We start from the raw sequence: 22,288 nt of genomic DNA, 5'->3' as shown, positions 1-22,288 counted from the left end.
TGTTTATAGTCACTGCACATAGTCCTAAAATAATTACATTTATTTGCACATGTTGTAAGGAATACCCACAATTCTTTGCGCCTGAATATTTTTATTTTTTAAGCTTTATCACAGAATAAGAACTGATAAGAACTTTAATTACTTAAATATTTGTTAGCAAAATGTCATAAAGGTTTAAGCTCTTATATTATTGATGTTGTTTTGTTGTAAATAATAATTTTGTGAAGTCACCGTTCAGGTGCTCAGTGTTTCTTTACATGAACCCTGTTCAGAACATTGTATTGTAATTCTCTCCACAGTGCTAATAATGCATGTCAGAGGCACAGTCTGTGTGCGTTTCTTTTCCGAATCGGGTTTGTTCAGTGACTGACTTGTTGTCAGTCATGAATTTTGTGTTATAATGCCAATTATAACACTAAAAATAACTAGGTCCATAGGAATATGTTAAAGAAAATAACAAACAGAAAATATGATTTATTTAATATTATTAGGACAGCAATGCTTTAATTTTCAAAAAAAAAAAACTAATAGACTTTACCTAAACGATTAAAATAAATCTAACTTCTAAATAAAATAATTAAGTAACATTTAATTAATTATTTAACATATGTTTTATCATGCAATTTTAAGTAAATTTTATTTGATTTTAGTAGGTAAGTTTTACTTATAAAAAAGCAGTAAATTTTACTTAAAAAAAGTTAGTGCAAATTGTTACGAGGATTTTTTTGGGTAAATTTTGCAAGTTTTTTTTTTCAGTGTATCTTTGAGGTACTAATATTTACCTACAAGGTACCAACATTTACCTATGAGGTTCTATATGCACTCTTTGGTATCAGTATTTACATTTTATGTAGTAATGTTTACCTTTGTGGGTACTAATATAAGTATAAGATCAAGTAGGAGAATGAACGGCAGCCATCCAGACAGATGGCAAGCTATTAATACAGCCAAAGACTACTTTATTGACCCACAATCACCAGTAGCTTTTCCTAATTCACTGCTATCATGCTTTGGTGAGGTGATAATTCAATAGCGTACACAGGGGTGTAGTTTTCGGGGGGATGGGAGTAGACAATAATCAAACTGGTAATTAATACACACCAATATTTATACAGTGATTAATAATAGCATGTACAAATGACACTTCAACCCCCTCCCATGTTCCCTTGTGCATGCCTACCTCATACGCATGCAATTGTGTATTTGGCTCAATGTGCACTGCATTTGTACAACATTGTAAACGCAATGCCTTCTATATACACTGATGTTATTACAAATGATTTTTTTTGTGAACAATCAATAACCTTACAGCTGAGCTCTATAAACAGGTGCATGTGTGTGCACCACACAATAGGGCTTTTCACACCTGAAATTGTTAACCCTGGGTTATTCTAAAACCAGGGTTAACGGAATCCTGGGTTATTTTTTTCATGTTTCACACTGTTCAAACTTAACCAGGGGTTAAGAGATAACCCTGGGTATTCATAATTTGATGTTTCACACTGTGCATTCCTAAACCCTGGGTCATGAGTCTCCAACCCAGTTTCAACACACCTGTCTGTAATTATCAAGCCTTGATTAGCTACTTCAGCTGTGTTTAATTAGGGTCATAACGTTCTAACCCTGCTTCGTTTCACACTGCATGCGTTTGGCACCACAATGCGGGGTTAACACCACAAATGCGGTGCTAACCCTGCTCCAGAGCAGGGTTTCATAACCCTGTGTAAAAAGCGGTGCTAACACCGCTTTCAAATTACAGGTGTGAAACGCTCCTTAACCCAGGGTTAAAAGCGGGGTTTAGAATGAAGATAACCCAGGGTTAAGCGCAGTGTGAAAACCCCTATTGTTTACTCTATTTCAGTTTTTGGTTACACTTTATTTTACAGTGTTATACATTTGAGTACTCAGTAATAATGATTAACAACATGTACTTACTATAGCAGGGGTGAGCATCCCACAGTTCTGCAGAGCTCTAACCCTATTCAAACACACTTAAAAAATCTAATCAAAGTCCTTCGTGTTTGGGGCTAAACTCTGCGTGACTGTGGCCCTCCAGGACCAGGATGGCCCACCCTTGTACTCTAGGGTTGTGGTTAAAGTTCTTTCTATGTTTTAATATTTTCACGTAATGACCAGTAGTTTGTATACAGTATTTATTTGTATTTCTAAAAGTAGCTGCGTAATAAACAAGGTCATATACAGTCCTGCAGTCCAAATTTAGCAGTCAAAATTGCTAACCGTCTAATGCATATGACACACAAAACTGGAAACTTTTGATCTAGTAAAATAATAATATTATTAAAAATTATAATTTAAGGCCACTTTACGTCACTGATCACACACTATCAACCATGACAGAGATCATATAAGCTGTTGTTTTCTCAGTGTTTGACAGAAATCTTGGTAATATGGTTAAGATATCCTGATAACTCATAACTGACCTTTGCTGCCTCTTCAAAGACTTACTATATATAAAAACACTGTGTTATTACTATACAAATAAACGTGACTTGAGATAATGTGAATGTTTTCATGCTTGCATCATATTTTAACTAGAAGTCTATGATTGCAGTGTTTATAGCACTTCGCATGCACATTCAACCCTGTATATTTACTTCAAAAGAGCTCTGGTTATGCTGTTGTATTAAAAGCACAGACGAGTTTTTGAACTGAATGTTTTGAACTTATGGAAACATAAATTAGCACTTTCTATACTGAATGTCTATTTATTTTGACCTAAAAATATGTGCATATTTAGCATTTTAAAGACAAGATGAACCCAACCTGCAGGGTTGTAATTTAACCTATGCTGGGTTGTTTCAACCTAAAATGCAGTGTTGTTTTAACCTAACCCATTGTTTATTCGAAAATAAACATTTTCTAGCTTAATTGAACCCAACAACTGGGTTTGTTTTTTTTTTTTAACCCAACACTGGGTTAAAAATAACCTAGCATTTTTAGGGTGCATCTAAAATCGCAGTGCATAGATTTGACTGTTAACAAGTACTGATAAATATTCCTATATCTCAGCATTGCGTTAGCAACACAAAAGTTTTGAGTTCAATCCTAGGGAACTCAAATGCTGAAAAAATGTATACATTTTTATGTGCTTTAAGTCGATTTAGATTAACGCATTGGACAGACGCTTCAATGTAAATACAGACAGCTTGACACTTTTCTCCAAAACAATTTATGGTGTATCCAAGCTATACATTTCCGTATTTCAGTAAAACCATGTTAATAAACATTACTATGTTATGTTACTGTATTTAATTGTGTAAATGCACTTTTGTTGTTTATATTTTAAAACATACATTTCATATTTTTCTCTCTTCCTGAAACACAACCCACCTAAAATAGTAGTGCAATTCTAACCCCAACCGTTGGTCATAATTTGGTTTAAAAGGTCACCTATTAAAGGGCTTCCCCAGACGACCGCTGGGGTTTGGAGATGGCAGGCATATCCTCTCATGCTGATAGTGCATTACCTCACTTTTAAAGATTATCCAGCACATGAACACACATATGCTGGTAACAGGTGGACACTGTGAAATGAATTGACTTAACAGACTGGAAGTGGCAGCTGCACTCACAGGGAGCGGTTATTTAAAGGCTCAGTGTTTTGCATTATTGGTTGGTCATTCGTGTTTGTTTATTTTGTTTTATTACTTGTTTTGTTTCACTGTTGTTTGTAAGGAGTGTTCTCATACTTTAATATTCTCCAAAAACAATCTTTTGATATTAAAGACAGAGTTCAGAAACAGTCAACGCCTTCGCTCTTTCTCTGCCTGTTGTGTCTCTTACTTTTCTCCTTAGGAATCTCTCTCGGCTGTGTCTCGGGTTTCCTGGGACATCCAGATTTAGATACTGTCACCCCCTCCCCGCTCTTCCCCTTTTTAACCTTTCCACTGCTTCTGTTAAATCCTCTTTCAGTATATCTGTCTAAACATCTCCTCTAAGGCTTATGTTTCCACAAGAATCTAAATATACCACTTCGTCCTGTAATTAAAAAACATTTATAAGTATTTATATAGTGTTGCTTAAACTACTTTTTAAGCTAAAATAATTATTTAGACAACTCTTTTTCTCTCTTCTCTACAGTAGAGATCATCTCTGTCATTTCAGCAGTCTAAATTTAGGGTTTGTCTCTCTGTGCTGTTGGCTGCCCACCCACTCAGCCCTACAGAGACCCCTGGCTTCCAACATTACACCTCCTCCATATAATCTCCTTTTGAACGCTGTATTGCCTTTTTCAATGTCTTGATCTTTCTTATTCTTTATGTGTTTATTTCGAATGGGAGTTCCTGGTACTTGTCTGTCTCTTCAGTTTTCACATAAGGAGCTTCTACATTTCACTGCGTTTAGCACCTCTACTTTTCTTTTATGTGTCATTCACCTGCTGTGATTGTACTTAAAGTACTCATTCAGATTGATTCGTTTTACCCGTAACACCTATGTCATTGCCACACAGCTTGTTTTCTTTGTTTTTTCTCACTCCCAAGAAGCATATATGTACAATTTCAAATGCTTGAAAAAAATCACAAGCAAGGTTTTAACATTATATTGTATACATCATTGCAAAGTAATATCATTCTAAACTACCATGGAATTATTGCTTTGAATTTTTCTGATAATCCTTGTCTGAAAAGGGATCTTTACCGGAAAAACAAGAATCAAAGTCAATGAGAGATTAATTGTGCTTAAGCCTCACATCTTCATGCTGAATCCTGCCAGAGGACTTTGTCCCTGGAGAGGCAACAGACTCTCCGGCATTGCTCTCCGTCATTCGTTTCCTCCTTGTTCACATTTCTTACATGTATTACTATTTTAAAGTATTGTAAGCGACCACCTGTGGCACCCGTATCTACCCAGATGCACCAGTAGTGCATTACAATGCAAAATGTGTTAGTGAGTGAGAAGTTCTTTAAGTTAAATACTGAATAAGATTTGCAAATGGTGTCTTACTAGATTGTCAAAAAAAGGTACCCTTTCAAAAAGTACACTTTTGTAAGATGTCATATTAGTACCTCTGAGGTACATATTGGTACCAAATGTATACATATCTGTACCTAAAAGGTAGCTAGGGCCCATTTTATGTGACAGTGTACCTAACTTTTTTCCCAAACAGTGATAAATTTAACTTTAGGTTTGACATTGGTTCAGAGAATGGGGTTTTGTGTTGTAGCAATTCATAAAAACTGTAATACTATGCAAATGTACTTAAGAAACTGAAAGGATTCTTCTCCCAAAGTCACCACAATTAAAACACTGGTGCCTAATCCTGGAGTACCCCAGTAAAATGTGTGCCCCTACTTTTTGTGCCCATATTCAAAATGGGGCTATAAATACCACTGATAAAGAATAACAGTTGATTTATTAATCTGTGGTTCTTTCTCCATAGACATTCACGGCATGGTGCAACTCTCATTTGCGTAAAGCAGGAACCCAGATCGAGAATATTGAAGAGGATTTCAGAAATGGCCTTAAACTTATGCTGCTGCTTGAGGTCATCTCAGGTAACTACTAAGACACATCCTGACTATACTGATAGATTGATAAACTATGACTTCAACAATCATAAAATGTAGAGGCAAATATAATGAACACTATTATTCATTGTGATCAATATGTAAGATAAGATATTTGTGTAGATCAAAAGGTCAATCAGTGGTGCATCTCTTGATCCTTAGCTGGTGTGATGCTCTTCCCATAAGTTTTCTTAAATGGGATTCCAGAATTTTTTTTTTTGGTCAAACAACTATGAAAGAAAAGCCATGCTCAATCCTCCGAACTGGCACTAACCAGCCTGGAAAGTCTTGCTGTTTTTAGAAAGTAATATTATCTGTGTTAGTAAAGCAAGATTTCACACTTTACATTTGTAAGGTTATGTTCTTATTTGCATAATTATGTTATGCATTTGCATAATTATATTTTTTGCTACTCGATTTCCTAAATCTGCCCACCAACAGCTTCCTATAACTTTAATTTTTTTTAAACTTAATATATTTTCTCTTTAGGATCAGCCATGTCTGGCTCTTTCTCTAATGGTTTTTATCCCAAGGACTGTTTTCCCCACACGGTTTTTCTCCTAGGAGTTTTTTTGCAACCCTTTGGGAGGTAGCTGACATTAGCTTAGAACCTTCTACTTTACATTACATTATTACTCTGCTCATTAGTATGGTTTTATCTTTGCCTTGCGTTAGCAGTGCAATAGGTTTTGGGTTAAATCCATGGAAACACACCTAATGATAGAACATATACAAGCGGTTAAGATTAAACCGTCTTAGCGAGAATAGTAATAATGTATAACGTATAGAAGAAGGTGCTAAGTTAAACCAATGTCAGCTGACTCCACAAGGGTTGAAAAAAACCTGGGAGAAAACCCCTCCTGGCTTTGTTAGTCAGGAGGGGAAAAAATCCTAGGAGGGGAAAAAACCTTGAGAGAAAGCCAGACATAATGGGGCAGTTTCCCGGACAGGGATTCAAGTAGTCCTAGACTAAAACAAATGTAAGATTGAGATAACTAAAAACAACTTGCACTGACATATCTTATCAAGCGAAATACATCAGTGCCCCTTGTTTTGCCTCAAAATGCACACAAGTGATGTTTTTAGTAAGGAATGTTTGTTCAAACTAGTTATATTTCCTAATTAAACTAAGGCCTAGTCCTGGCTTAAGCTAATCCATGTCCAGGAAACCACCCCAATAGCTGATTCTATATACTATATATTAGGTACAATTTTTTACAATTTTATGTGAAGTAAAACATTTAAAATTCATTACTTAACCCAAGATTAAAACGTTCCTTTACAGAGACTTTAAGATGTGAATCCAGGTTTAAGTCAAGTGTGAAAGCCTAAATTTGAAGATCCACATGACTCTTAGTGGCACCCTCTGGAATAAAATGACTCTCGTGTCTAAAAGAGATTCTGTGACTAAATGATTACACTGCAGTAGGCCTAACCTTGTATATCCTTGACCAGTACGGTTTTAAACCTGATCCCCATCCTGTAGGAACTATAAAAGACTTTGATGATCAGCTGTGACAACACTCCCAGTGTAAAATTCAGAAAAGATGTGTGTGTGATCACAGATGAAACCACCTGTTGTCTGAATAACACCCTGTTGAATGCTAATGGCAGATTGTGACTTTTAAATACTGTAATGGCAGTAAAATAAATCATATGTGATTTTTCTCAGAAAAATATATACATTTACTATTCCAAAATGAATAGACAATACAAAATCATCTTACAGCTATTTAGTCTGTGTTAGTGACTGTTCTGAAATGTGACACTGTTTGTAAAACACAGGCTGAAGTTAAAAAAAATTTGAGATTAGGAGCATCGAAGCTTGATTATAAGCATTCATTTCACATTGATTTCAATCTTTGACATGACCTTACTCAATAGTCAATAATAAAGATATTAATGTTGTATTTTCACAGAATGTTCTTTACATTATGTAGGATGATTTTATGTCATTTTTATATATAAAAAAAGACTTTAGCTGGGTTTTCACAAATTATTACAGCTTTGCTATTCCAGTGTAGACAGAATCCATTGTGGGATTTGCTTTTGCAATCAGTGTAAAAATATCAGCTTAAAGGATTAATCCACTTTCATAAAAAATCCTGATAATTTTCTCACCCCCATGTCATCCAAGATGTTTATTTCTTTCTTTTCTTCAGTCAAAAAGAAATGAAGTAATCACGTCGAAAAGGTCACACATTACATATATGAAACAAACAATTGTGCACCATTTTAAACAATAATGACACAAAGACATTAATTAGTATCATTCCACATACAACAATGTCAGAACGGTCCTATTTCTTTTCATTTGTAACACTGAAGCAGTAATACGTAATACGTGAGATCATGTAACATCCAAAGACCAGAAATTGTGATGATTGTTTCACTAGATAAGACCTTCGGTTGGGATCATTTAGAGCCTTTTGAAGCTGCATTGAAACTATAAATTGTTGAGCTTAAGTCCACTATAAAGAGAAAAATCCTGGAATGTTTTCCATTAAAAAACTTAATTTCTTCTCGACCGAACAAAGGAAGACACAAACATCTTGAATTATAAATTTAATATGAAAGTGGTAATATTTAGTTTGAACAACCAATGGCATACAGTAAAGGGCCAGAAGGAGTGTCTGGTAAATCTGTAATTAACCTGAAATGGCAGACATGTCCTTTAAATTTTATTAAAAGTTTAACGGCTAAGTATTCAAATGGGAAGGAGGGTATATTCACATCAAGGTAGCTTCTTATGTTCAAAACTGATCTGACTGTGTTCCTGTTTGACAGGTGAGAGGCTGCCCAAGCCCGACAAAGGAAAGATGCGTTTCCACAAGATCGCCAATGTCAACAAGGCTCTAGATTTCATCTGCAGTAAAGGAGTCAAACTGGTGTCCATTGGTGCTGAAGGTGTGTAAAGTGAAAAATTTTACAGTAAAACAGTTTTTACAGTGTTATTTTAAAGTTGATTAAAGCGGTGTAATTGTCTGTCATAACAAAAGAAATTACTTAAAAAAGTGATTTCTTTTGGGTAAATACTTAAACATTAGATCTTAATTTTAATAAGTTTCCTCCAAGCTGTTGTAATAATGGCAGCATAAAGTCAAACACGCCTACCCTGTGTCCAAAATCGTGTATTGAGACACTACATACTGAATTAAAATACCTACAGTACTTCTTAAATGTTAAAATGGTCAATCACATGACCCGTATATTTGTTGACCTGCTATGATGTACTAACAACAACCATGAAAGTATTGCTTACATACTGTTTTTTGCATACTGAGGCTTCGGACATAGCTACTACTTGTTTTGCATACTGATATTTGTATCTTCGATAGTATGGAAGTTAGGAGGATGTTTGCAATTTTGGTGTGATTGCCAGAGTGGTTACATTTTGTTTGAGTAAATGTTTATTGCATTATGAATTGATTTAACATTGATTTCAATATTTGACATGGCCTTACTCGCAGTAGTCAATATTAAAGACATCAAGTTTATATTTGTACAGAATGGTCTTTACATTATATAAGATGATTTTATAGAAAACAGTAAATCACACAGACACACAATAAAAGATTTTAGTTGGGTTTTCACGAAATTTATCCACTGTGTCATGCAGGGAACTATCAAAATACAATAGACAGCACTGATGTATTTACAGCTTGTCACTGAAACTTTTATGTATAGTCCTTGTGTACTTCAAAATGAACTTTTAAAATGTAACTCAATGTTTCCCTCTACCTCTGAAGAGATTGTTGATGGCAATGTGAAAATGACTCTTGGAATGATCTGGACCATCATTCTCCGTTTCGCTATTCAGGACATTTCTGTGGAAGGTACACACACACACACACACACACACACACACACACACATGCACATACAAACAAACACATTATTATTAACAACCTGACCAGTCATGTTACTCATTAAACACTCATTAACACCTAAGCAGACTTCATTAATTTAAAGCAAATAGTAATTTTCAGTTGTGTGTTGGGTCACTCCATAGAGACTTCTGCTAAAGAGGGTCTGTTGCTGTGGTGTCAGAGGAAGACCGCCCCCTACAGGAACGTTAACGTACAGAACTTCCACATCAGCTGGAATGATTCAATTCCATGTATGTTACAACACAGCTGAATGTGACCCAAATTGTCTTTGTATATGGCAGATTTCTCTCTAATTTGTCTTTATTTCTCATCTTTATCTGCTTGTTTCTTCATCTCTTAGCTGGAAAGATGGCCTTGCTCTGTGTGCCCTCATCCACAGACACAGACCAGACCTTATCGACTACTCTAAACTCAGAAAGGTGCACTCACTCTACTCTTTCACACATTTCTGTTCACTGTTGTTGGCATCTACCCCAAAGTTTTTTTACTCATCTCTTTGTTTGCTCTCTTACCCTGTTGCATCTTACAGGACGACCCTATTGGAAACCTGAACACTGCCTTTGAGGTGGCAGAAAAGTACCTGGACATCCCTAAAATGCTTGACGCTGAAGGTGAGTGAAATGAGGACAGTGCAACACTTAATAGGATACGTTTAAATTATAAAAAATTCACCCCCTCACAGTTGTCACGAAGGGCAAAATTAGCCCAAAATTTTTGTACCAGACTGTAAACGTATTATTTTCTACTGTAAAGTTGGGCATTTTAACATGGAGGTCTATGGGAATCAACTCCCTTTTGGAGCCAGTCGATATATTGCAGTTTAAGTCACTTCCGTATTGGCTTCATCAGAGAGATTGGAAGGTTGCCCCTCAGTACAGAGTCACATAAGGCACTTGCTAACCTGTGCGCATACGCAGTAGCTAAAATGACCTCGAATACAGGGACGTGCACAGACATTTTGAGGGGCAGGGGCTCAAGTGAAATAAAGGGCACCTTTCATACTTATGTATATTTTTTTCTTTTTTTTTTAAACAAAAAGTATATATAAACACAATTCTGACTTCATTTTTTAAAAAAGTTAATTAATTTTATCTTCCTCAAACTCACGCAATTGTTTAATTTTCAAAAGATGTCTACAAAATAATCAGTTCACACAGACACCATGGTCTCCTTAGTATTCTAGGTTTATAGAGCAGCAAAGGAAGCCATTACACAATGTGCATGTTTTGAAAACATTAAGTTACACATTAATTACAAATTTGTTAAAATGCTAAAAACAAAGTTGTGACTGCTGAGTTAGCGCTACATGCCAGTTAGCGTTTAGCTGATTAGTTGTTAGTTGTTACTCAAAATGTATTTTTGTCTGATAAGTGCTCAAAATATAAGGTCTGTTTACTAATGTGAGCTTCTGGCATGAGCCTCAGAGCAGAGCAATCAGAGCAGAGCTTAACATTATTATTCATGACCCTTTCAAATAGGGCAAAAATAGACCATTTAATTAAAATGACAAATTCTAGGGTTGTAAATAGACATGTAAAAACGTTTCTGGATCATTTTTGCACTTAATAAAGCAACATACCTTCTATGTTATTGTCAAAGAACAATTTAACATATTATGACAACACATCCTATGGCACCTTTAATCTTAGGTTTCATATTTATTAGGGTTACACATGTCAGAAACAACAAATATAGATCAGGCCTATTTTATTTGTATTTTATATTTTACTTTTTTGTGATGTCAGTGAAAATTCAGACTGGGAAAGTAAAATACTGAACCATCAGATTTCTTCCCAATCTACTCCAGCACTCCAGTATAACACATTATACTTATTTAACAGACCTTACTAAAAACGCAAACAAAAAGACTTACTACTGTAGTTAGCAATTATATTATTGTTTGTGCTATATTATTTTATGAGCAGTCTGTTTAAACTACATACACTACTACACTGTTACAAGTTTGCAACTCTTCAGGTTAATATGGGATTGCCATGGAAAACAATGTCCCTGAATCGTTATGTGTAACAGCGTGTCCCATATTTTGTGCATAAAACTGTTAATATAAGAATGCTTTCTTCCTCACACACTTACCGGTAGCTGCCTGCATAATCATGGACATGACCGCGTCTCTCGTTCAGGCTCAGCTTTGGCGCTTGAAGCGCGAATGATGCAGCACGAGTGTAGACAAGCCAATCAAAAAGCAAAGTAAGTTAGAGAGGCGGGACTAAGGAAAGGTAAAGCCAATCATATTAGCGATGTGAATTTTGGAGGCGGGACTCATTTGTTAACCGTTTGTGTGCCACAAATAGCGCTATTTTTCTTTATATAAGAGTTTAAATCTCATTTAAATGATTTCTGAATAAATTCATGTTAAATTAAATAAGCAACAAGTAAAAAACACAAGAAACAGACAGACATCAGTTGTTATATGAATAAAGATAATATTATTTTTTTTAAAAGCACCCCAGGAAAAAAGGGCACTTTCTCTCCAGGAATAAAAAGGGCAGGTGCTCAAGCCCCCTTTTATGTCTATGTGTGCACGTGCCTGCTCGAATACATGTGTTTTTAGTGCAAGTTCAGCTTAAGAAACACAATTTGATGTTGACCTTGATATCAGGTTTAACTGTTGGTCAGAAATATGATATTTTAGAAATATCTGTCTTTTCCCATTCAAGTAAAAAATTGGGCGTTGAATAGCACTAAAATCTCTTAATCATAGGGGAACCAATTTTAGTGCTATATATGAAGAACCATACGGGGCTGATATAGTATTTTCCCTGCTGTAGGTGCTATATAGCACTTAAAATGGTTTCCCTATGATTACGAGTCAGTGAAACAATTTTAGTGCTATTTAGCACAGTTTGTTTTTAGAGTGCACTGTAGTACCTGTGTAGTACCTGTGTAGCACCGGTGTAGAACCATATTGTGCTTTGTAGAACCATTATGTGGTGCTATAGTGGAGCTATATCACCCTGTATGGCTCTTCATAGGTGCTATATAGTTCCTACATTATATAGCACTAAAACAGTTCCCTATGATTACGAGTTTTTGGTGCTATTTGGCACCAATTTTATAGATAGAACTTTAATCTTGCATGACTGAAATAACTGCCTGGACATGGCCGCAGTGGCGCGATTTTCCTAAAGGAACTTTGATTCAAATCAACTTGATTTTCTTCTAATTTTCCCATCAGACATTGTTAACACCCCCAAGCCTGATGAGAAGGCCATCATGACTTATGTGTCCTGCTTTTATCATGCTTTCGCTGGCGCTGAACAGGTAAGAGTTGTCCACAATCAATCCATTTCCATTTGAATTCAATTGCTCAAAGAAATGTCTTTCATGTAAAAACTTGATCATTTAAATAGTTTTTGATTTGTACCGACACACTCTAAGGAAGACTGGATGGCTGAAATGTATCAGTGTGCAGTGTTTTAGTCTTTTATTAATGTTTCTAAAGTAAGCCATGTTTGAATAAAGGTTTTTTATTTTTTGGAATCGGAAGAAATGCCTTGGATCCTTATTTATTCGTTTTTTTTATGTGAATTTAATGAACTCCCTCTCTTTTCTCCAGGCTGAAACTGCTGCTAACAGAATCTGTAAGGTTCTGGCCGTGAACCAGGAGAATGAAAGACTAATGGAGGAGTATGAGAAGTTGGCCAGTGAGGTGCTCAGCTCCTTCTTCTCTTTTGAACCCTGTAGCATCCTTTAGAAAGGAGTTTGTTCCAAATAATAGTGAGTTTTCGCTAGTGAGAGATGTGGGCATCCCTTTTCATAGATAGCAACTGAAAAGGAACCACTTTTTGTGAATCACAACAATCTCACATGAATAGACTCCCAGTTGCATTTTTGCTAAGTTCAGGACTCAAATCTTTTGTTCAATAGGGTGCAACTATATTTTTAATACATTTTAAGATTAAGTAACTACTGGTTTGGTGGTGTATCGCTTGTTTACCAGCTAAACACTGATCAACCATCATGATCAGTCTAGTCCCCACTAGGTTGACCAAGGTATCACACCAGAATCACATGCTAAGTATCAGTTTGATAAAATATACAATATAGTATTATACAAAAACCTGTCTGTAGTGTGACGTCTCATACCCTATTGCTTTGTAATAAGAGACATTTTTTATCTTGGTTGAGCTTTCTGGGATTGTCTTATCCACAAAGGATTCATAAAATGCCATAGATTTGAGCCAAACTAACTGGAAGCCAACATTTGCCTATGCTCATTGGGCAGCTCACTACGGTTTGGAACAAAGACTTTGTCTAAATCCATACTATCGTAGGAATTTCAATCCATACCTTGATCTATCTAGTTGTTGGAATGGATCCGTCGGACCATCCCATGGCTGGAAAACCGCGTGGCGGAGCAGACCATGCGTGCCATGCAGCAGAAGCTGGAGGATTTCCGGGACTACAGACGCGTTCACAAGCCCCCTCGTGTTCAGGAGAAATGCCAGCTGGAGATTAACTTCAACACCCTGCAGACCAAACTTCGTCTGAGCAACCGTCCCGCCTTCATGCCCTCTGAGGGAAAGATGGTATCGGTAAGAAAAAAATGTCATTTCCAAAGTCAGAAACATTTTCATTCCCAAAAGTTTTGCGTCTTAAAGCTGTTGGTCATTTCCGTTTCCATAAAATATCCATCCAAATCAAATCTATTAGTTCATATACAATCCCAGTCTGATACAGACTGCATGCATTTTTGCAGGACATTGCTAATGCATGGAAAGGTCTAGAGCAAGTAGAGAAGGGTTACGAGGAATGGCTGCTCACTGAAATCCGTCGTCTGGAGAGACTTGACCATCTGGCTGAGAAGTTCAAGCAGAAATGTAACATGCATGAGTCCTGGACCTCAGGTACACCAGATTACATTTACACGCTAAAACATAATACAAAAGGTCTGTAACCTCATGAAGCATCAGTTCACAGTACTTTTACATCTGTTTGAAAATAATGAATTATTTGATGCAAACACATAAATGTTCAGTATATCTCTCAATAAAACAGAAGTCTATCCACACATCTACCTTACAACTACAATTTTAACACTATTGTTATTTCGTAGGAATTTAAAAGCATGCACCATCCCACTTTGCTGATTTTAATGAATTCTGTTTGCAGGAAAGGAGCACCTGCTGTCTCAGAAGGACTATGAGACGGCCTCACTAATGGAGATCAGGGCTCTGATGAGAAAGCATGAAGCTTTCGAGAGCGACCTGGCCGCCCACCAGGACAGAGTTGAGCAGATTGCAGCTATCGCTCAAGAGCTTAAGTAAGAGAGAGAGATTTAAATACAGTGGATGTTGTGGTATTGTTGATCGTGTTCCCAATCGAACTCACTTGGAATGCCTGATGTCAGTCACTTGTTTTGCATACAGTGCATCATTTTTATATAATCTCTCTACTGTACGTGGGCAGAAGCCAATCTTAGTGTTGATATTGCTCACTGTAACATTAATTTACAACATATACAGTGTTTTCATTCCCAAAGACAGTAACTGCTCATTTGCATGAAGTTAAATTCATCAGACATACATGAGTTAAACGTTGCTTTGTCACTGCAAAAACATGTATGGACTCCACCTTAAGAATGAACAGGTTTAAAGGGATGCTCCACTTTTTTTGAAAATATGCTGATTTTCCAGCTCCCCTGGAGTTAAACATTTTGTTTTGGCTGTTTTGGAGTCCACTTAGCCGATCTGTGGGTCTGGCGGTGCCACTTTTGGCATGGCTTGGCATGGTCCATTGAGTCTGATTGGACAATTAGCATCGCACTCAAAAATAACCAAAGAGTTTGGATATTTTTCCTATTTAAAATTGGACTTTTCTGTAGTTACATCATGTTCTAAGATTGACGAAAAATTAAATGTGATTTTCTAGGCAGCTATGGCTAAGAACTATACTCTCATTCTGGCGTAACAATAAAGGACTTTACTTCCGTAACATGGCTGCAGGAGGCGCAATGATATTACGCAGCACCTGAAAATAGTCCTCTTGGTAACTTTCAATAGCAGAGGACTATTTTTGAGCACTGTGTCATTTTGAGTACGATGCTAAATGGTCTGGTTAGATTCGGTGGATTACGCTGAGCTATGTTGGGGGTGGTGCTGCCGGACCTGGGGATCGGCTGAATGGATTCCAAAATGGTAAAGATCAGGTGTTTGGCTCTGGGGGAGCTGGAATATTTGGATATTTTCAAAAAAGTGGAGTGTCCATTTAAGGTTACACAAAGGAACTCTTTAGCATCAGTTAAGAATACATTTTTCTATCATTCTAGTGAATTAGACTACCATGATGCCGCTACAGTGAACTCCCGCTGCCAAGGGATCTGTGACCAGTGGGACAACTTGGGAACTCTTACCCAGAAGAGAAGAGATGCTCTAGAGGTATAAGCAAAAATAAAATACACTGTTGTTACTATCTGAAATCACTATGAGTAAATTTTAAAATTACAATTATAAAACAAACAATCATGAAAGTATTTATAATAAAACACTATAAAAATTCTATCTATTAGTATAAAAAGCTGAAGAAAGTTAAAAGCTAAAAGAGTTATACATGTATATAACATGTGATTTATTTTTTTACTGCAGTGTTAGTAGACAAATGAGATAATAAGAGTGTGAAAAGTCATTAAAAAGTGAAAATATATATTTCTAAAATGCACAGGGTGAATACACAAGGTTCAATAGCTGATGAAAAACCAATTTACATCAATAAAGAAAATATTTTGTTGGGGTCAGACTATCAGTTTTGCATTGTTTTAAACTCTGTATTATGTTGCCGTTTCAAATAAACATTATTTGACAGATTTGTTTTTGTTTTGTCAATTTTACTTGCATGTGGAACAAGTGTTTATTTTCTTATAATATATAAATATAATGCACAGATGCAGTTATGATGCAGCGTATTGTCAGAATATTAACAATATGCTAGCATCAAACATAAAATTAATAAAAGTTTTTAAAAAACTGTTTGACTATTTTGCACATAATTGATGGGAGTTCATAGTAATTCTGTTGTCCTTTCCTCCCACAGCGTGTAGAGAAGCTTTGGGAGACTATTGATCAGCTGTACCTCGAGTTTGCCAAGAGGGCGGCGCCCTTTAACAACTGGATGGATGGAGCTATGGAGGATCTGCAGGACATGTTTATTGTACACAGTATTGAGGAAATTCAGAGTTTGTTATCATGATGTTTTTTATGCTATATTGATTAAAAAAATTCACAGATCTTCACTTTTGACCCAGCATTTTTGAGTGCCATTTGAGCACAAGATAAATGCAAGCTTCAAGAATAATAATAAAATAAAATATTTTCACTTGAGTACCTTTTGTGTTAAAGCAAAAAATGGTTCCTCTATGGCATCCTGAAACACTTTTAAGTTTTATTTTTAAGAGTGTACTTTATTTTAATATTATAAAAAAAATTGTACTTTCTTATACTATTAGACTTTTAATGTAATTAAGTTTTAAATAAAATTTACAGGGAAATGTAGTGGAATAAAAAGTATGATATGCTTTAAAATTTAGTGAAGTAAAAGAAAAACACTCTTAAAACTTGTAAAATTATAAAAAAGTAAAACAACTTGGTTTTGCAAGTCAATTCAACCTACTTTTTTAAGTCTTGGCTTTTCACCTTTTATCTCTCACTCTATTCATCTCTTTCAGAGTTTGATCACGGCTCACGATCAGTTCAAGGCCACCCTACCAGAAGCTGACAAGGAGCGTATGGCCATCATGGGCATCCAGAATGAGATCACAAAGATTGCTCAGACCTACGGCATCAAGCTGGTCGGAGTCAATCCATACACAGTCCTCAGCCCACAGGACATCACAAACAAATGGGAAGCAGTGAAGTACAGCGCAGAATAACTGGTGGAGAAAGTTTTACAATTAAAAGCAATGCACCATTAATATTGGCGGCCATGTATTAGCTACCACTTCCCAGCAAGCAATAGCTGTCATTTCAGACCAGTTCTACCCACTTTAGCCGAAATAATCTTGAATTTGGTTACATGTCATTTTTGCAAAAATAACTTGTGAGAAGCAAAGTCAACAGTGATTACAAGGTGTTTAGTTTTATTTATTTTTTGGCTAGACATCTATTAAATTTTTACTCACATTTTGCCTTGTTTTAGCCTAGACATCTGGGCTGATTTTGGAGGGCCATTATAGCAGGGTGCCTGTCCCTGTATTAAGATTTTAGTGCTGTTCTGTGGAAAGACCGCATAAAATGTCAGTGAAAATAATTGTTTGGCTCCTCTGAGCTGACTTTTCCATATGGTGTTGGCAGATGGTTGTAATGTTCTCCACTGTTTTTGTAATCGATTTTTAAACTACATGTAGGTCTTCCAAGACCAGAGGTAACCCTAAAGAGGCCTTATAAAGTAAACATGCTAATCTGGGATCATTGTTGACATCTTAGAATCTAAAAGAATCCTACATTCAGCTGGCTGAATAGATTTTATCCAGTAAAATACCTTGCACATAAACAGTTCGTGTGGTTCTTATGTTTTATTGCCCCACCATCGCCCCCTGTAGATGAAGCAGCTGGTTCCCCTGAGAGACCAGATGCTGCAGGAGGAGGTTGCCAGGCAACAGGCCAATGAGAGGCTGAGGCGATCATTTGCTGCTCAGGCCAACATCATCGGACCCTGGATTCAAACTAAGATGGAGGAGATCGGCCAAACAGAAAGCTAAGATTTTGGGTGTATTGTTATCTGTAAAGAAAAATGTATTAAAATACAAGAAAGTGAGAAATAAACCAAAGGTTTTTAATTAGTGTCTTTAATTAGTCTTTTTAATGATCTCTTTCCTGTTGGCAGGAGATCGGCCATGTGTCTGTAGACATTACCGGCTCTCTGGAGGAACAGATGAATAACCTCAAGCAATATGAGCAGAACATTATTAACTACAAGTCTAATATTGACAAACTGGAGGGAGACCACCAGCTTATCCAGGAGGCGCTGATCTTTGACAACAAACACACTAACTACACTATGGAGGTATACATGGACACAAGAAAATGATTTAATGAAAGCATCAATCGTAATTCTAAACTACAGTATTGCATACTTATACTAAGACATAGTGTTAGAAAGTAAAAAACAAAATATCCTTTTTTCAAGGATAAAACAATGAAACAAACAAAAAATATATTGTACTGTCTTAAGGGCCAAGTCTACATAATGTTATTCAGTATTGTGTTGAATATATGGTTTATATATATATAATTAAAATATTTTTTGTAAATATATTTGAATAACGCCTAACTTAAAGATCAAGGCCACTTTACCAAGCTTCAAATAATAAAAACGTAAAAAATCACATTATCAAACAAAGTAGTGTGACGTTTGTTATCCAAGCTTTAACATTGTGAAGTTTAATATCACTTTCTGGCTTTTCCGATGCCTTACAAATCCTTTTCTTTCTGTTCTCATCTGCCATTTACTCCCTCCAGCACATCCGCGTGGGCTGGGAGCAACTGCTCACCACCATCGCACGTACCATCAATGAGATAGAGAACCAAATCCTGACCCGTGACGCCAAAGGCATCAGCCAGGAGCAGCTCAACGAGTTCAGAGCCTCTTTCAACCACTTTGACAGGGTCAGTATGACAAAAAACTGTCTTGACGCACATCAAGATTAACATTAGAGTGTGTATAATCTATTTTTACCTTGCAGAAGAGAAACGGAATGATGGACCCAGACGATTTCCGCGCATGTCTTATCTCTATGGGTTACGATCTGGTGAGTGGTAATGAAACCCCGCCCAATCAATATGCCACACCTTACATATGAAAATACACCTTTTTGTTTAAGTTTACAAAATGCACAAAAGATTATGTAACTTGAAACTTAACAGTCAATTTTTGTGGTGGTGTTTTGTCAGGGTGAGGTGGAGTTTGCCCGCATCATGACCCTGGTGGACCCCAACAACACCGGCGTGGTCACCTTCCAGGCCTTCATTGACTTCATGACACGCGAGACAGCTGAAACGGACACTGCTGAACAGGTCATGGCTTCCTTCAAGATCCTGGCCTCTGACAAGGTGCGAATGAGATGTGTTACACTTTATAATCCAGTTTTAATAGGTCGACAGAGCGCTAGGGTAACACCTCAAAGTGCTGATGAGTATTCAACAAGCTGTGTTCATACTTTTATGGGCAAGATTATTCTAATAAAAAAATAGCAATAGCAGTATGATAAATCCTTTCATAACTAACCCCATGACCGTGAGAGCGATTTAAAAGTGTTTCTTTTCATCTCTTAGTCATACATCACCGTGGATGAGCTTCGTCGTGAACTCCCACCCGAGCAGGCCGAGTATTGCATCACCCGCATGACCAAGTACGTTGGCGCAGATGGGGTCCCCGGAGCCTTGGATTACATCTCCTTCTCCAGCGCCCTCTACGGAGAGAGCGATTTATAAATGCATTCAATGGTTACATTTTACTCTTTATTCTCTCCTCTTTCTTTTTTCCCCACCTCGTTTTCTTTTTGCCCCAAAATTTTGCTTTTAATCAGAGAGAGTCAGTTAAAAATATTCTAATATTTTTCTCTAAGTTTTCCCTTGAATATCTCATAAATCCCTGTCTATATTTCTATGCATTTACATTTCTATACCAACAAAAGCTTGTGTCCTCTTTTACAAGTTAAAACATGTCTTACGCCTGTTCTGTGAATAAAGGGAAGTGTAACAAAAGCATATCACTCAAAGCGTGACACCCACTTTTATAAACAGACTTGGTGTTTTCCCATTCATTTTCTTCATATGAATAAAAAAATTCTTTAGGAATCTTTAAAAATAGCCAAAGAATAAAAGGTGTGTAAAAACGTACAACATAAAGGAATGAACTACAATCCAACGTAAAACATTTTACTTATTTAGTTTTAAATAAAGGGTTTACATCATTAAAAATGAAGAAAATGAATGGGAACCTGATTATATCATTATATTGTCTCAATATGAATGTTAGATACGGTAGCTGTGTTTGCAAAAGCCATACATGCATTCTACGCAAGTTAACATGCCAAAAGCACAACATCCCCTTTTCACCCCCTTCCCTCGTGCCTTAAAAACTTTGTCAAACGTCATTAAATATATACTAAAAAGTGAATTTGTTGATGCTGAGGAACGTTTGTGAAGATGCATGCTGTGTGTATAATACAGACATTTATACGTCTGTACTGTATTTTAAGACCCCAAAAAGCACTACTGCTGTCCAGTGTCTTCTTAATATGAAACTGTGAGAATAACTGATAAAGTCTCTACACAGAATGTTCTGTCACCCTGTCCGATGTTTGTGACGTAATCTGTATGTGTCATCATACCTAACCCCTTAATATTGTTTGTTTGTTTATTTATGTACGTCTTCCCTTAATGTGGTGTTCAAACTCATTATTTCTCTTCTGTTTGGAGAATTGTGCCAAAATGATCAACCGAAGCCAGTAGGAACCTTTATAATATTGTGGCAAAGGGAACGTTTTTAATTCTGACAGGAAAGGTTTGTGCTAGCCCAATAGATGAATGAGAACATGAGAACAAGCTTTGCCTTCAAATCCCTGTCGACTGGAATGATATTTCTGAAGTGCATTAGTGAAAGCCGGGGACATACAAGATGAATTCATTACATAAAAGCCTGGATGTCCCTGTAGTGAACCAACCCTCTCTCTCTCGGACACTAGATCGTCCTGTTTTTAAGACTCTTATTATCTGCACGAACCTGTACTTTAAAAGGATTAGTTCATCCAAAAATCCGTCATCATTCGCTCAACCTCATGTCTTTCCAAACCTGCGTGAATTTCTTTCACGTTTAGCAGAAACGTATCATGACTGAAAGTAAACGAAATGAAGTCATATGGGGACTGGAGAAAATGATGACTGAATAAAGTCGAACTAGTTCTTAAGAGAAAAAGAGCATTGTGAAAAGATAAAGGTGGCTTCTCAGGGCCTTTTAGGGGAAGTTTTGGAATGTTCTGTAAGTTTTGAAAGGTGGTGGAAGGTTCTCAAGCATTAACAACAAAAGGCTTATCAGTGATAAATACTGTCACTTAAAAACATTGTTTGATGATTATTACCCACCATGCTGTAATAATGTAACTCACTGATTTCTGGGTTAATAAATTAAAATTTTCAGATCACTCTACAACTGTTCAATATCATCCATTGCACTCAAAACCTCAATATTAAAAGATAAACCCAAGAATAAAACTGTATCTCAAACAGTATCTTACTTCCTGAGTCTGTATTTGTGTGTTTGTATGTGTGCGTGCGTGTTTACTTCACCCAGTATTACAATCCTGTCAATAATCACTTATACTTATGTCATACTAAATCTGTATGACTTTTTTTTATAAAACACAAAATGTGAAATTGTAAGCAATTGAGATCCATCACTGTTATATCCAGAAGGAGGCGCTGAGTATGAACAGTTACTGTTACAGTATACATAAGTAAAACCGTAGGGAACAGTGAATTAACTAAATCAAATATTACATTTATATGTATTCACTTGTATACAGTATATGTGTGTTCATTCATATAGTTGTTACAATTTACAGTGGTGATGACAGAGTTTGGGATCTTAACGCAGGCTTTAATAATGAAGATGAAGGCGTTACATGAACAGGAACCATACACAAAAACTACAACATAACAGCATAAGCAAAACTAAGTAAAGATGGACGAGGTAAAAAAAATTGTCGATGTTGACGAGAAAGTAAAAGCTATATACACACATTCTATAGAGAATAAATAAATAGACAAATTATAAACAGACAACATGAAGTAAACATGCAAACTACTGTAGTAACAAAGTTAAAAACAGCAACCAAATGAACATGAAAACAATTCA

General features: G+C 36.3%; 1 protein-coding gene across 1 annotated transcript in view; it reads left to right on the top strand.

Annotated features, from left to right (window-relative positions):
• Positions 1-21,662, top strand: part of actn3b (actinin alpha 3b) — a 36,067-nt gene extending 14,405 nt beyond the window's left edge. Inside the window, exons 2-21 of the mRNA XM_073859757.1 lie at positions 5,402-5,516; positions 8,316-8,435; positions 9,278-9,364; positions 9,541-9,634; positions 9,765-9,837; positions 9,948-10,029; positions 12,615-12,700; positions 12,996-13,088; positions 13,744-13,974; positions 14,139-14,286; positions 14,552-14,702; positions 15,708-15,816; positions 16,469-16,615; positions 17,106-17,282; positions 17,973-18,118; positions 18,268-18,436; positions 18,892-19,038; positions 19,116-19,181; positions 19,324-19,482; positions 19,705-21,662. Coding sequence (XP_073715858.1) covers positions 5,402-5,516; positions 8,316-8,435; positions 9,278-9,364; positions 9,541-9,634; positions 9,765-9,837; positions 9,948-10,029; positions 12,615-12,700; positions 12,996-13,088; positions 13,744-13,974; positions 14,139-14,286; positions 14,552-14,702; positions 15,708-15,816; positions 16,469-16,615; positions 17,106-17,282; positions 17,973-18,118; positions 18,268-18,436; positions 18,892-19,038; positions 19,116-19,181; positions 19,324-19,482; positions 19,705-19,863 — 2,559 coding nt within the window. The 3' untranslated portion in view covers positions 19,864-21,662. The remainder of the gene's footprint in view (positions 1-5,401; positions 5,517-8,315; positions 8,436-9,277; positions 9,365-9,540; positions 9,635-9,764; positions 9,838-9,947; positions 10,030-12,614; positions 12,701-12,995; positions 13,089-13,743; positions 13,975-14,138; positions 14,287-14,551; positions 14,703-15,707; positions 15,817-16,468; positions 16,616-17,105; positions 17,283-17,972; positions 18,119-18,267; positions 18,437-18,891; positions 19,039-19,115; positions 19,182-19,323; positions 19,483-19,704) is intronic.
• The last annotated feature ends 626 nt before the right edge of the window (positions 21,663-22,288 follow it).

This window comes from Misgurnus anguillicaudatus, chromosome 21 (assembly GCF_027580225.2).
Source record: "Misgurnus anguillicaudatus chromosome 21, ASM2758022v2, whole genome shotgun sequence".
NCBI lineage: Eukaryota > Metazoa > Chordata > Actinopteri > Cypriniformes > Cobitidae > Misgurnus > Misgurnus anguillicaudatus.
The sequence above is the reverse complement of the archived record's forward strand: the minus strand, read 5'-3'. Positions and strand labels throughout refer to the sequence as shown.